The sequence below is a fragment of the Trachypithecus francoisi genome, unplaced genomic scaffold, assembly GCF_009764315.1.
Source record: "Trachypithecus francoisi isolate TF-2019V2 unplaced genomic scaffold, Tfra_2.0 Lachesis_group15, whole genome shotgun sequence".
NCBI lineage: Eukaryota > Metazoa > Chordata > Mammalia > Primates > Cercopithecidae > Trachypithecus > Trachypithecus francoisi.
The window spans coordinates 94,405,120-94,420,984 of NW_022681460.1; the positions used below are offsets into that span (position 1 = coordinate 94,405,120).

Below are 15,865 nucleotides of genomic sequence, written 5' to 3' on the forward strand. Positions count from 1 at the left end.
AACTAAACAGCCCACCTCTAAATAATCTATGGATTAAACAAATCTCATGGGGATTAAAAAAATGTGTTGAACTCAATTAAAATAAATTCAGTGTATCAAAATTTGTAGGACACAGTTAAAGCAATGCAGGAAAATTTCTAATACTAAAGTGTACTAAAGAGTACAGCAGGAAAGGAGAAGTTTCAAATCAGTAATCGAAGATCACTCCTCAAGAACCTAGAGAAAGAGTAAAATCAACCAAAAGTAAGCCAACAAAAGGAAATAATAAAGAGCTGAAATCAGTGAAACTCGAAAAAGAAAAACAATAGAGTAAATCTATAAAATTGGAAGCTGGTTATTTGAGAAGATCAACAAGATTGACAAGCCTCTGTTAAGATTTACAAAGCTATAAAGAGAGAAGACAGATTGTTAATATCAGGGATGATATAGAGCATATCACTATAGACCTTGCAAATACCAGAAGGATGATAAAGTAAAAATAAATAATACTACGAGGAATTATACCATACATAAATTTGGTAACTTACATGAAATAGACCGATACTCAAAGTGTAAACTACCACAACTCACCCAGTATGACACAGGTAACTCAGTAACTCTATTAGGGAAATTTAATTTGTGATTATAAGTTTTCGAAAAAGAAATGTCTAGTCCCGGATGGCTTCACTGGAGAATTCAACCAAACATGTAAAGAATTAACACAAATTCTACACAGTCTCTTCCAGAAGATAGAAAAACTCAAATTCCCAACTCATTCTCTGAAGGCCAGTGTTCCCCTGATCTCAAAACCAGACAATAACAGTAGATAAGAAGAAAAAAAATAACCAAATAACAGCAAATAGAATTCAGGAATATATTAAAAAGTGATTTTATACCATGACCAAGTGCTGTTTATTCCAGAGATACAAGGATGGTTCATTATTCAAAAACCAGTCAGTATAATCCATCATATTAATAGGCTAGTGAATAAAAATCTCATGATTATATCAAGTAATACAGAAAGAGCATTTGACAAAATTTCACACCCATTTGTTCTATGAATGTGCATTTTGGTTATGGTAAAGTCAATGCGGTCACAGGAGGAAATGAAAACAAGGCTTGGAAGGAAAAAGTTTATTAAACTGAAGATTCCCAGGCCGGGCATGGTGGCTCACACCTGTAATCCCAGCACTTTGGGAGGCCAAGGTTGGTGGATCACTTAAGCTCAGAAGTGTGAGACCAGCCTGAGCAATATGGCAAAACCCTGTCTTTACAGAAAATACAAAAATTAGCCAGGTTCTGTGGTGTGCACCTGTAGTCCATCCAAGCTACTCATGAGGATTGCTTGAGCCTGGGAGATGGACATTGCAGTGAGCTAAGGTCACACCACTGCACTCTAGCCTGGCAATAGAGTGAGACCCTATCTCATTTAAAAAAAAAAAAAAAAAAAAAAAAAGTCCCAGAAAAGTAGGGGGTTACCACATGCCACACAGGGCCACAGGGGAAGTGCTTGGTTTTGGTTGGGTAGGAGAGACCAAAACTAGGGAAAAGCTTTGAAATCATTTATTAGGGTTTCTGCAGGAAATACAAGGCAGGTCACAGTTAACAGCTTATTATTGGCTAGTTTGAATAATTCCATTGGGCTCTGGGGCACACGTATCTAGTTGTCTGGTCCCAGCCCTGGGATGATTTAAAACAGGGAAATACTGGCTTAGTGTGTGAGAGTGAGAAAAGGAGCTGATTGTGGCTTTATACTTGGGATTCATTGGTATGCATATGAAAGACATGTTCTCAGTGGAGCCCGTCACTAAGAATTGACTGCCCCAGAAAGGGGCAGTCTTTCCTCAGGTCTGTAAGGCCCCCCAGGTACCAGATCATCCTTGGCCCTGTGAATAGATGGCAAATAGACAAATGCAGAATCTGAAGAAACAAGACGTTAATTCATTATAAAACCCCTAAGAAAACTGGGAATAAAGGAAAACTTCCACAACTTGATAAAGTACATCTATAAAAAACCTACAGCTAACATCATGTTTACTGGTGACAGACTGAGTGCTTTCCCCCTAAGAATTAGGAATGACTGAAAAATGTTCATTCTCACCACTGCTGTTCAACATAGTACTAGAAATTCTAGCCAATGCAATAAGGCAAGAAAAGGAAATAAAAGGCATACCTATTGGAAAGGAAGAAATAAAAAGTTGTAAAGGCAGTAATCCTGCCTTATATGGCACCTTCTTCAGGGTCAGACATATTTGATCATAATTTAAACTTGATGGTGCAAAGTCGAGTTGTTATACTTCAAAAAATATAATCGCATACTGAGGGACTTTTGAAAAACTGCAGGCCAGATGTGGTGGCTAATGCCTGTAATCCTAGCACTTTGGGAGGCCAAGGCAGGCAGATTATTTAAGCCAGGGAGTTTGAGACCAGTCTCAGCAACATGGTGAGACTCCGTCTCTACAAAAGTTATACAAATTAGCTGGGTATGGTAGTGCCTGCCTGTAGTCCCCGCCACTTGAGAGGCTGAGGTTGGAAGATTGCTTGAGTCTGGGAGGCCTAGGATGCACTGAGCTGTGATGGCATCAACTGCACTCTAACCTGGGCAACAGCAAGACTGTCGCTCCCAAAAAAGGGGGAGTACAATACTCTTTGTCCCTGCTAAAAAAAAAAAAAAAAAAAAAAAAAAGCATACTCTGATAATTTTAGAATTATATACCATATTATGATGATTTTCTGTTGCTCTTTCACTTGTGTGTTTTTATTGGTTCCAGTCTGTTACCTAATTTTATACTCAATTGACTAGGTAGACACCTCAGGTGACATGCATAGACTTTGTGACAACTATTCACATTTGTTAATTCTTTATTATTGCAAAGCAAAACTCCCAATTGTAGTACTGAAGTTGAGATTACTAGAACTTAGGTGTCTCCATAAATGGGATGCTGGCATACTTCCATCGTTTTTATTTCCTTAAAGTTACAGTTGTATTTCAATGCGTCAGACCTTTAGAATTTATAAGTAGTATAAAGTTTTGAGAGTTTCTTTCAAACTTTTGGTTGTAGAGGTGGGCTTTTTCCTTACTCTTTTACTTTCCCCTTTCCAGTACAACTCTTATCTCCCAAGTCTCCAGTGAAAAATTAATAACTTCTGTGTTCTTGAATAAGAAAATTATTTTTGATTGCAATTTAAGGGGGAGAGTATGAAATAAATTAGAATTATTAGAAAAAAGGAACTCTTGATAAGGGGAACAGGAGTGATTATTAAGAGTTCTAGGACTTGTAGTCATCATAAAAATCCTGTGCAAATCCCTGCGCTAAGAAGTGATGCTTTGTGTAGTAATAATCGTAACACCACCTATTTTCCCTCTCCTAGGACTACAGAGACATCATTGACACTCCAATGGATTTTGCTACCGTTAGAGAAACTTTAGAGGCTGGGAATTATGAGTCACCAATGGAGTTATGTAAAGATGTCAGACTTATTTTCAGTAATTCCAAAGCATATACACCAAGCAAAAGATCAAGGGTATATAATTAAATTTTGTTTATGACTAGATTGAGTTAGAGGAGTATATTAAATGACTAAATGTTGCTTTACTTAAAATTTAGGTCCAAGTTAACTTTGTTGTATTCTGAATATTGTCCTACTGATAAAAGAATTTATACCTTTCTGCTCAGCTCCTTGTATGAAATAACATTTATGTTATCTTTGATGTCTGGTAATGGTTACTTTTCTTGAAGTACTGTGATTGAATAGATAGGTGCAAATTGTCCTGGTATGCACCAGAGCCATCTGGCCTTGACTTTTCTAGCTATTATCTGCCTTATGGAGCATTTTTGTGAATGATTTTTACAGATAAGTAAAAATATAAATATAATTTAAAACTCTTTGACCAGACATAACATCACAAAGGAGTGCTATATAGCAGTGAAATGAGAAAGAAGAGATGCTAGTCCTAGGTAGAAAACAGGTTCAAACCTTTGGGATAGTTTCAGTGTAATAGAGTTGACAATAAGGAGTTTTGTCTGTATGAGCCATTTGAATTTAGAGTCAGACTTTTCTTTAAGAATCTCAAAACTTGGAAGATTTTGAGATTTTAAGAATCTCAAAACTTAGAAGATTTTCTGTTCTAAACACAAAAATATTTAATTGTTAAAATGCCTCAGTTTACCTTTTCATCAAAAGATTAGGAAAAAGGATGTCAAAAACAGTATTTAAATTCTAAATAGTTTTTACTGGAAAAATATTTACATTACAATATTTACTGAACAAAGGTATTTTCCTCCGAGGAATGTTTGAACACTTTTTTTTTTTCCCTCGCAGATTTACAGCATGAGTTTGCGCCTGTCTGCTTTCTTTGAAGAACACATTAGTTCAGTTTTATCAGATTATAAATCTGCTCTTCGTTTTCATAAAAGAAATACCATAACCAAAAGGAGGAAGAAAAGAAACAGAAGCAGCTCTGTTTCCAGTAGTGCTGCGTCAAGGTATTTAATTTCTTTTAAATACCACTAACTGATCTATAACTTTCATCTAAATGATAGAACTTGGTGTTTTTTAATACTTCCTTTACTATTCCCTATATTACAGAATGATATATTTGACATGCAAGTTCCTATGATGTGGAGGATTTTTAATCTTTTAACTAAAGCTATACTAGTGTAAGTGCTTAAATTCAAACTGCTAAATCTATACAGTAAAACAGCATTTTTAGGATAGTGATGGCATCATGCTTTCCGTCATATAACTTTAGCATTTACAGCGATCCTTCACTAAATATTCACTTTCAAAGGCTCACAATCATATGAAATCCACTACAAATCTCATATTTTAACATATTTCATAATAGTACAAATATTGAATCCAACAATATTATAAACTGTTTTATTCATTCATATAGAACTATAACAGTGACTTGACAATACTATTTTATTTACAGCCCTGAAAGGAAAAAAAGGATCTTAAAACCCCAGCTAAAGTCAGAAATCTCTACCTCTGCATTCTCTACACCTACACGATCAATACCGCCAAGACACAATGCTGCTCAGATAAACGGTAAAACAGAATCTAGTTCTGTGGTTCGAACCAGAAGCAACCGAGTGGTTGTAGATCCACTTATCACTGAGCAACCATCTACTTCTTCAGCTGCAAAGACTTTTATTACAAAAGCAAATGCATCTGCAATACCAGGGAAACCAAGTAAGACTGACTTTCTAAATTGTAATGTGTCTGATGATTTTCTTAATTTAAGCTTTTACTTTGCCAAATGCAGTATACTGAGTTTTAGTAATTTCTAGCAGACTGTTTTTGCCTTCTTTATTAATTTCCTATTTAAAAAAAGTTTTTAATAAGAGTGAAATTGAGATTTACGTCATTATAGACTAATGCTTAGAAATGACAATTCTGATCTAAACTACTGAATTTAAATCATAATACCCACACTAGCTAGCAATTTGCCAAGACTTGCCTTCGTAATTTTGAAATGATGGGACAGCTTCTAAAAGGGCTGAAACTATTAAGAGTTTCTAGTTGGATATGCCTTTTTCCTATTAGAAAGTAGATTTCCTAAGAAAGCTTTAAGCATCCTTCAGGTTTTGTTGTCTTAGCTAATTCAAATAATTCAGGTTAACCTTTTTTCTTATCTTTAGGTTCAGTAACTCTTTAATTTTTAACTTTTTGTTTATGTGTTTTAGTACTAGAGAATTCCGTGAAACATTCCAAAGCTTTGAATACTCTTTCCTGTCCTGGTCAATCCAGTTTTAGTCATGGCACTAGGAATAATTCTGCAAAAGAAACCATGGAAAAGGAAAAGCCAGTCAAACGTAAAATGAAGTCGTCTATACTCCCAAAGGCATCCACTCTTTCAAAGTCATCAGCTGTCATTGAGCAAGGTAAGGTATTATTGCTATCTTTCAAGATACAGTGGATCCTTATTATAAATGATGCTTTTGTTGGAATCAGCATTTATATCCACTTTTCAGGTTGCCCACTTAAAAGTCACACATCTGTATTAGTTGATAAATTTACTGCAATGAGCTATTATTGTGCCACTGCACTCCATCCTGGTAAACAGAATGAGACCCTGTCTCAAAAGAAAAAAAGAAATTTATCTTCAAAGTTTAAATTAAATAGGATATAGTTAATCCAATGTAGCATTCTTCACTTTTGTAGAAAAATGTTTAAGTAAATATTGGATCACAAAACTACTTATTTTTCTAGACAGACTTTTATTAAATAATAATTCATTGGGGTTGTCTACAACTGTAGAATACAACTTTTGACACTTTACTGTTACACTTCAAGTTCTTTCAGCTTCAGGTTTTTATTGTAAAGTCTTCATGTTTGAAAGATGAAGAAAGTAAATACTAAAATATGCCATGTGACATGTTAAAATAATATGGCTTCTTGGCAGCAGACAGCCTAATAATAAGCATTTTGCATCATGACTTTCAAAGTGTTTCTTAAGACATTTCTTCTTCATTGTTGTCTTTAGAAACCTCTTAAAATTTAATTTCTCTACTGAAATCTTATTTTGGTTAATGACATTGGGATCTACCCATGTAAACTTAAAATCAGGGAGTCATCCTAGCCGCCTCTTCAGCAACTGAATCTCTTCAACAGCTTTTTGTTTTTGTTGTTTCTCCTTCCATAACATCTCTTAAATCTATTCTCTCCTCTCCATTCTCACCGCCGTGACGTTATTTCAAGGCTTACATAATTTCTTGCCTGGACTATTTTCCTAGTTTCCTAACTGGTCTTCCTGCCTCAGTTCTCAACTCTTTCTTAACCAATCCATCTCCCATATCGCAGCCAAAGTGATCTTTTCATTTCTCTCTAGCACATGTGGATGTGTGTACATACACAGAAAACCCTTCCTTGCCCTCAAATCATATATGGAAACATTTTTAATTTTTTGCCTGTTACACAAGACTCTCTGTTACTTGGCTCTTGCCTAACATTCCAGGTTCTTTTGCATTCTTTCTCTCTTTTGTATCCCAGTCATCCTAAACACTTAGAAGTTCCTGAGTCTTTGTTCTTTTCTTCTTTGGGGGGGGATGTCTTTTTTCCCTCCTAGTTTAATGGTCTGTTGCCTTTCACGTCTCACTTAAAATATCGTCTTTAGGAAGTCTTCTCCTGGCTTCTTTAGATAGAATCAAGCACTTCCATCTTTTTTTTTTTTTTTTTCCAAAGACAGGATCTTGTTCTGTCACTCAGACTGGAATGCAATGGCCTGATTTCCATTCACTGCAACCTCTGCCTTTCAGGTTCAATCAGTTCTTCTGCCTCAGCCCCCCATGTAGCTGGAATTACAGGTGTATGCCACAACACCCGGCTAATTTTGTATTTTTGATAAAGACAGGATTTCTCCATGTTGACCAGGATGGTCTGAAACTTCTGGCCTCTAGTGATCCACCCCACTCGGCCTCCCAAAGTATTGTGATTTCAGATGTGAGCTGCCACGCCCAGCCAAGCACTTCCATCTTTATGTCCCAGAAAACCCTGTTCATTACCTTTGGTGATGCTTATAATACTGATCAGTTTATTCATTTTCACATGTCTGTATCTCCAGAAGAATCTGAGGTTAATGTGTTTACTCATTTTTAATGCCCATTATAGAGAAGATAATTGTTTGAATAAATAACCAAAATACTTTGCATATGAATGTTTCACATTTTTAATATCTGCCCCCTTTCTGAACTGAATTTAGAGTTTGAATAGTATATTGGCCTTCCTTGCTGCTTTTTATTCTTGAATTCTAGAGAAATCAAATATATATGATGAATTGGTTCTAGCATTATGATAGCGGAGGTCTGGTCTCATAGTCCATTTGATTTATAATGTTTGAGTATTAGAAATACTCGAGTACTGGTACTGTATAGAAATATCATTATCTATTAGTTAACATTAACAGTGATTTATTATAAATAATGACACCTAAAATAACTGTCTAGAATCAAGCAGTGTTGTCTAGTGGAATATAATACAAGACATATATGTAATTTTAAATTTTGCAGTCACTATGTTTAGTAAAAATAGGTAGTTAATTTTAATAATATTTTATTCCATTGCATCCAAAATGTTATTTCAGTATTTAATCCGTATTTTAAAATATATACTGCTTTAGTATTTAAATTAAAATTTAATTAAAAATTTAGTTCCTAAACTGCGTAACTTTTCATGTGCCCAGGACAACACAGTTCAAGATCAGTGGTTTTTAAACTTTTTTTAAAAACTTCTGAATTCCTTTTTAAGAAAGCTGCATTCATTCTTAATCTTTTTACATTATATATTGCTTTATAAAGTTGATGAGTCCTGTAGTCCCTAAGAAAAATGTACATAAACATATTCATACAAAATTTTGGACCATTTCAAGGGATTCATGTAGTCCTTAAAGCCTATCTTCTGTAGTAGGTACATGTGCTGGATATTTAGAACCCCTGTAGTCATAATGTAAAACAAGAGGGATTGACAGAATCCCTAGGCAGTTTAAATGTCAGTTGCTCCATAGGAAATACTTAACTACTTTATGTCCACACCCACATTTTTTCCCAACCACTAATCTAAAGAGAGTCATTTCACTATGAGGATCAGGAATTAAAATCTTTGCATTTTCTGTCTGTACTTGACTCTGACCTTTGGTGAGTCTCTTAACTATGTTTTTTTGTTTTGTTTTGTTTTGTTTGAGACGGAGTCTTGCTCTTGTCGCCCAGGCTGTCTTGTTGCCCAGGCTGGAGTGCAGTAGCGTGATCTCAGCTCACTGCAGCCTCCGCCTCCCAGGTTCAAACGATACTCCTGCCTCAGCCCCCTGAGTAGCTGGGATTACAGGTACCCACCACCACGCCCAGCTAATTTTTGTACTTTTAGTAGAGACAAGGTTTCGCCATGTTGGCCAGGCTGGTCTCGAACTCCTGACCTCAGGTGATCCGCCTGCTGTGGCCTCCCAGAGTGCTGGCATTGTAATTGTGAGCCACTGCACCCAACCCACCATGATTTTCTTATTTACAAAGTACAGTTCCAACCTGTGACCAAAAATGCTCTTATGAAGATGCATTCTCTTTAAAAGCAGTTTACATCTATGAATTTCCTCAAAAATAGAGCATTGCAAATCACCTACTTTATCAAATAAAAACATGTCAGAAATTTGGAGGGAAAGAGAGTTCGTTACTGATAGTTCCTGTGGCATGTTTTTCCTTTATCTAAGTTATAGCATTTTTTTCTACAACAGAAAGGTGATTCATCATCTCCAGATCCTTCAGGTTTAGAATTTGATTGCCAGCATTTTCTCTCTTGTTTTATGAAGCATAATGGCCTTTTGTCATGGAGTTTGTTACAGTGGGATCTTAATCATGATTATGGTGGCACACAGTGATTTTGATTGATATAATCAGTATTTCCTAGGATTATAGTCATTTGCCATTTATTACACAAGGAGAGGACTTTTCAAAGCCTGTGAAGAAAAACTGCCATTTAGTTGTTTTTAAATCCTCTTTAAACAGTTCTGAGAGCAGTTTTTGAGCAAGAATAACTTATTTCTAAGTTAGGAATAAGAAAACTTTGGTCATCCTACCTTTATAATCAATCACAATGTTAACTTAGATGAGTTACTTATTTTCTGTGAGCTTTACCTGCCTCATGAGATCATTAAGAATCTCTTTTAATTAGAAAATAAATAAGATCATTGAACTATTAACGTTCTCTAGGTTCTTTTTTCTCATTTTAATAAAATAATTTAGATTATGTCATTACATATAAGTATACCAATGGGGCCTTATTGACAAGTTTGAGGGTCAAACCAAAAAATAAACTCCATGTATTAAGGTGTACTATTGTTCCCTTTTAGGAGATTGTAAGAACAACGCTCTTGTACCAGGAACCATTCAAGTAAATGGCCATGGAGGACAGCCATCAAAACTTGTGAAGAGGGGACCTGGAAGGAAACCTAAAGTAGAAGTTAACACCAATAGTGGTGAAATTATACACAAGAAAAGGGGTAGAAAGCCCAAAAAGCTACAGTATGCAAAGCCGGAAAATTTAGAGCAAAATAATGTGCATCCCATCAGAGATGAAGTACTTCCTTCTTCAACATGCAATTTTCTTTCTGAAACTAATAATGTAAAGGAAGATTTGTTACAGAAAAAGAGTCGTGGAGGTAGAAAACCCAAAAGGAAGATGAAGACACAAAAACTAGATTCAGATCTCCTAGTCCCTGCAAGTGTCAAAGTGTTAAGGAGAAGTAACCGAAAAAAGATAGATGATCCTATAGATGAGGAAGAAGAGTTTGAAGAACTCAAAGGCTCTGAACCCCACATGAGAACTAGAAATCAAGGTCGAAGGACAGCTTTCTATAATGAGGATGACTCTGAAGAGGAGCAAAGGCAGCTGTTGTTCGAAGACACCTCTTTAACTTTTGGAACTTCTAGTAGAGGACGAGTCCGAAAGTTGACTGAAAAAGCAAAAGCTAATTTAATTGGTTGGTAACTTGTACCAAAATATTTTACTTCAAAATCTATAAAGCAGGTACAGTTAAGGAATAAGTAGAACTAAGGCTTCTGCTTCCTTGCTGCTATGGTGGAGTAGGGAATGTTATGATTTGATTTGCAAAAAAAAAACAAAAAACAAAAAAAAACAAACTTACAAGACACTTCACTTCTTTAAATGAATATATATATATATAAATATATACATATATATTTTAAATGTTTGCTATTTATTGCCCTTAGATAGGTTATGCATTTTCACATTCATTTCATTCACTGAAACAAAAGAAATTGATCTATAATGAATTCCTGATTTATTTATAGAAAAGACAGTTCTGCTACACTCTTTAGGAGCATAATATTCCTAGTGATAGAGCATTTCATGTTAAAATGAATTATTTTTGACCAAGCAAGGTACATTTCTATTGATACAAGTCATGCCCCTAAAAGACAGATGTTATACAGAGTAGCAGTGAATTAAGAAATGTTTCCTCTAAAAGATAAATACAAAATTTCCACCATTTGATACCCTAAAAAGTTTAATTTTAATTATAGAATGTTCATCTACAAAGTATCTAGAGGAGGCTTTTGCTTTATTCCATTTCTGCCAAACTTAAGAGAAAATGTACTGATGAAGGGAAACATATCCACATTGGAAAACATTTGACTGTCTAATTTTTCAGACCTTGATTCTTATATCACTCAATCTCTGTTTATTGTGCCAAAGACTGAGAATCAGTGCAGTGGAAAGCCTGTTTTTGACTGTCAGGACAGCATACACTTTTCAATATTGGAAAGGCTATATATTCTAAAGAGCAAGTTATTAAAGAGTTATGCTGAGATATATCTTTTTTTTGGTACTAATAGAAAATAATGCACTGGTGGGTCCTTTGACAGAGATGTTCTAGAGGAAATGTTTAAGTGGTTAAAGGATTCAAGGAAAATACAGGAAAAAAGGTATGGGATTTGATGTTTACTTGTTGATCTGGATTAATGTCATTTCTAAACTTTAGACATATCTAATAGCCTAAAATGACTTACAAAGAAACGTGTCTGTGTGTGTATGTGTATATATTGATAAATGGGTATAATTAAATATATATACAAACACATACTTATATACTATTACCCAGGTATAAATTCTTTTTTCAGGATTTTTTAGATAGCAGTAGAATAAAAATAATTTTAAAATGTCATACTTTATAGTTTAATTTTAAGGGGGAAATTGGTTATTTTCAATTATTAAAGGTTAAAATAGGCCAAATCACTTTTTATGCAATCATGTTTTATACAGTGGTCTCATTGCACATTGTGTTTTTTCTGCACTTTTTACGGTATCCTTATCATGCTGGTATGTCAATATACACCCTAAAGAAAAACTCCATTTAATGATTGTGCCTTGTATTCTATTATTTTTTGCATCATTAGTAAAATTAAGTTGTCTATTGTAAATGATAACTATATGACTTAGGAGAATGTATTGCTATATGTACTGCTATGGAAAAGGAGAGCAGTTATTTATTTGTTTATGGTACAGTTAGTTATTTTATACCTTAAAAACCAACATACTTACCATTTCTATTGTTTAAAAATTACTGTCCATTTTTTTAAAACTTTAAAGAATGTAGTATTTTCTGAGGACTGGTATGGTACAAAAATGTAACCAAAATTTTCAGATACTACATTTTTAAAAAGTGAAGATGGGGAAAATATGTATCAGCATGACCCTGATGTAGAAAAATAAAGTCTGCAATTGAACCTTGGCAAAACACATTACATAATTATGTCTGATAAGGATGAATATTAGCTGTCATTTAACTGTCTTGAAGAATGAAAAAGTGATACATTTGGGCTTTTAAGATCATTTGTAACTAAATTTGTACAGAAATTTTCCTGTGAAATTAAGTAAACCATTTTCCAGATCTTGACTGCATTGCTGAGATTTTGCAGTTGAAAAATAATTTCAAAATTTTCAGGTTTTTTGTATATTTATTTTTTTCTAACAAATATATTTAACTATAAAATTAAAATTCAGTAGTTACACTCTTCATAATGCAGAAATGGATGGCTTGATTGTATAGAAAAATGAGTCTTTCACTTACACCATTCTTGAAAATAATAGTGTATGTTTGAAATTTAAGTCATTAGTTGCTTTTGAAGGCAATCTATTTGAAATATGTAATTTCCTGATGTTATCTGCATTGTGTTAAGAAAAAAAGAATAGGCTATAAGATCAATTTTTGTAAAAAAAAAAATGTACAGTTTTAAGTGGTGTACAGAAAAAGGAAGAGCGTACACAGTCTTAGAGTGGAATATACCTCTAGTACAATGTATGTGTTAATTCCAACTCTTGAGCAAAGAAATGAGTATTTACCATCTTTCCTATAACACATAAATGTATTATTCCTGTTCTAAAGACACTGTATATTTATGACCTTATTTGGACATTATTAGACACTGGTTTCTTAGTAAAGCACAGTAACTTGGATCAGATTCTTTGTAACCGAAACACCACTTAAACATGTATTAGTAATACCAATATATTTAGATTTTATATTTTTATAATTTAACTTCTATACATTGCAGAAGTTGAATTAAGAAATTTAAGTCATCACCATATTTTTGTTTACCACTTGGGAAAATAATCCTCTTTGAGGCGGTAACACTATGAATGTACTGTTGATAGGCCAGAAAGAAATGTTGGCAGTTGTCTTAGGTAAGCAATAAAAACATCTCACATTTACTGAAAATTCAGAAATATAACTTAACATGCATGGAAAGTGTAAACCAATCTAGGTATTTCTAAGTACCAAACCCTAATATCCCCTCCCTCAACTCCCAACATTCTGAAGTCCCAGATGAAAAGTTTAAGTGGAGCGTTAGTTTAAATATTCAGTCTAATCAGAGACTCACAGCCCTGGGCGATAGGCGATACATAGCTTTTTAAAATTTTATCCTTTGTGACCTGCTATAGTGGCATTGGACTATTTTCTGCATGTATTATAAACTGAAGATTTTTTTTGGCCTTATTTCAATTGTTTTTGTTGCACAGCTTCACTACAAATTTAAAGACTGCTGGCATTATTATAAAACTATCTTCCTCCTTCAATGTAAGTAAATAAGTGTGGAATATTTGTGAGCTGGATTAGGTAACATCTGAGACTTGGGATAGACTAAATTTAGTTATCACCTGGAAATGAATTACATAAGATACAGTAATCAGAGAAAATATCTTTGTGCAGCATGTATGTTAACATCTAGAACTGTCCCTCATCTGCAGTGCAGTAGATGAATCAGACATTTTAAGAAATGTATTCAAATATCATTTTTATCTTATATGTTAGCAGCATTTACATGTTTTCAAATATGATTTGTAATATAATTTCTCCAGTTAACAATGTTTACTTCAATTCTGACATTCCATTTTATACATATATACCTACTGTATATCTCTATCAAATGTCAGCTGGAAGTGGCTTTTTCAGTTTTCTACTTAATGAAAACAGATTTATTCTGAATGTTTTTGTGACCTGAAATTTATTTTTGAATAGGTTGAAAGGACCAAGATACTTGAGTGATTAAAGGGCTGTAAGTGTTCTGCTTATATGCAGGAGTTACATGATTTTAAAAGTCATAGGGGAAGTAGTTTTATCATCTGATTACTCCTATAAACCTAAAAAGTATTTCTAACATAACAGGTTGAGCAGTGGTTTTAGGCAAGAATTTATTTTCCCATTAAAATTTGAAAAATACACTTTTCTTTGATTCTACCCTTGCAGTTTCCCTTAGTTCCCTGATTTCCAAGTGATCTGAACTAAAATTAATACTACATTACTAAGAAACTATTTTTGTTGATTTTTGTTGATTATACTGAGCAAAGCGCTCCAAATGAAAAGTCATCATGAACTATGTATAGTACCCAAGAAGAGGTCAAATTGAGTCAGAAGACTGTAAGTACCACTTTTGGCGCTCCAGAGATAAACCTTGTACACACTGCAGTAAAACAGTGAGTAGAAAATATGAGCTATAAGTAGATACTATTTTTAGTTTTGATAGCTCTGTGTTGAAACACTTTTTTAATGCAGATAAAAATTATCAGGAAATTAACCTTATGGCACAGACCAAATACTTAGTGCACGGCTGAGTTTCTACAATTCAAGGAGCCAAGAAAAATAGGTTCAAGATGGAATATACTACATGCATATAAGGCAGATGCACACACGCTGGTTACTTTAAGATTGTGTGTGTTGATTAGTCACAATGATAGACTATAAAATGAGACAATACAATGTTACATTTTTGGACCATATTAAAACTGCAAGAAGACAGGGGTCTTATTGAAGATCTTTTAGAAAACTTAAATCCTGTCACAGGACATTTAGACATGTGTAGAATGTAGCTCAATTTTTAAAAAGTAACTGACCTAGAGGGTGAAAGTTGAAACTGACACATTTTCAAAATAAGATTATGCTTATTTTGTACAGAAAACAATGTTTAAACACAAGCAGATCTGTTGTATGTAATAAGTAACACAGAGTTTTAAAACAAATTAATTATTTAGCTTTATTGAAGTTTGTTTTTTTCTTTCCGAACCTGGAGTATCATATTATAAACAGCAGTCTCACACCAGAATAGCAGTGCCCTTTCTTTTTGTACATATTGATTGGACCTTTCTTTACTGTTACGTGGACACTTTCTATGTTAGTTTTGATGCATAATTCTTTGAATCCTTTTATACAAACTAGAATGTACGTGTAAGAATTCCTGTCCCTGCAATGTAGTAACTACAAACTTATTTTTAAATAAATAGAAAACTTGTTTTTCTAAGCTATTTTGTAGAGCCTCATGATTTATTATTTGGTTTTTTAAGTTTTTTTGGCAACACATAAAGCACTTAGTACATAATTTCAACAAGCTGCTTACCAAAGTGGTCATATGGCAGTTACCATTATGTAAATGCTGGTTCATTAGAGTTTCCAGTGCCCTGTGTGTTTTGCAAAGTATGAAAACTGTCAGTTAAAAGATTTTTGGGTGCCGAAATGTAATTTAATTCCAAAACAACTGAAGGTCAAAAACTTACATGCCTTTTTATGTGTACATTTAATAAAACAATTTTATTGGTTTCTTACCATAAGTTAACTGCGATGAGTGATAAATACTTCAATATTCAGATACTTTCGTAAGAGATACATTTCAGTGGAACACTTTGCATAAATATTTTCTCAAAAATATGCAATTTCTGGGAAAAAAGGAATGATGAAAGAATTTCACTTACTTGTATTTAGGTTCATAGAATTATTGCAGTTTTCCTAGAAATTGTGTCAGATTGTCATGCATTTTTGTTGACTTACTAAGAATCCCAATTTTAGCATGAAGACTATTAGATACGAATACATAAGACTATAACA

General features: G+C 33.8%; 1 protein-coding gene across 3 annotated transcripts in view; it reads left to right on the plus strand.

Moving 5' to 3' along the window:
• PHIP (pleckstrin homology domain interacting protein) overlaps positions 1–15,288 on the plus strand; it is a 136,611-nt gene extending 121,323 nt beyond the window's left edge. For 2 of the 3 annotated variants that reach the window (XM_033235591.1, XM_033235592.1), the window contains 5 exons: positions 3,352–3,504; positions 4,303–4,466; positions 4,919–5,178; positions 5,673–5,870; positions 9,821–10,578. In XM_033235591.1, the coding sequence (XP_033091482.1) occupies positions 3,352–3,504; positions 4,303–4,466; positions 4,919–5,178; positions 5,673–5,870; positions 9,821–10,458 (1,413 nt within the window). In that variant the 3' untranslated portion in view covers positions 10,459–10,578. Of the gene's footprint in view, positions 1–3,351; positions 3,505–4,302; positions 4,467–4,918; positions 5,179–5,672; positions 5,871–9,820 lie in introns of all 3 variants that reach the window. The other variant, XM_033235590.1, reaches the window with a different exon arrangement.
• Positions 15,289–15,865: the final 577 nt, after the last annotated feature.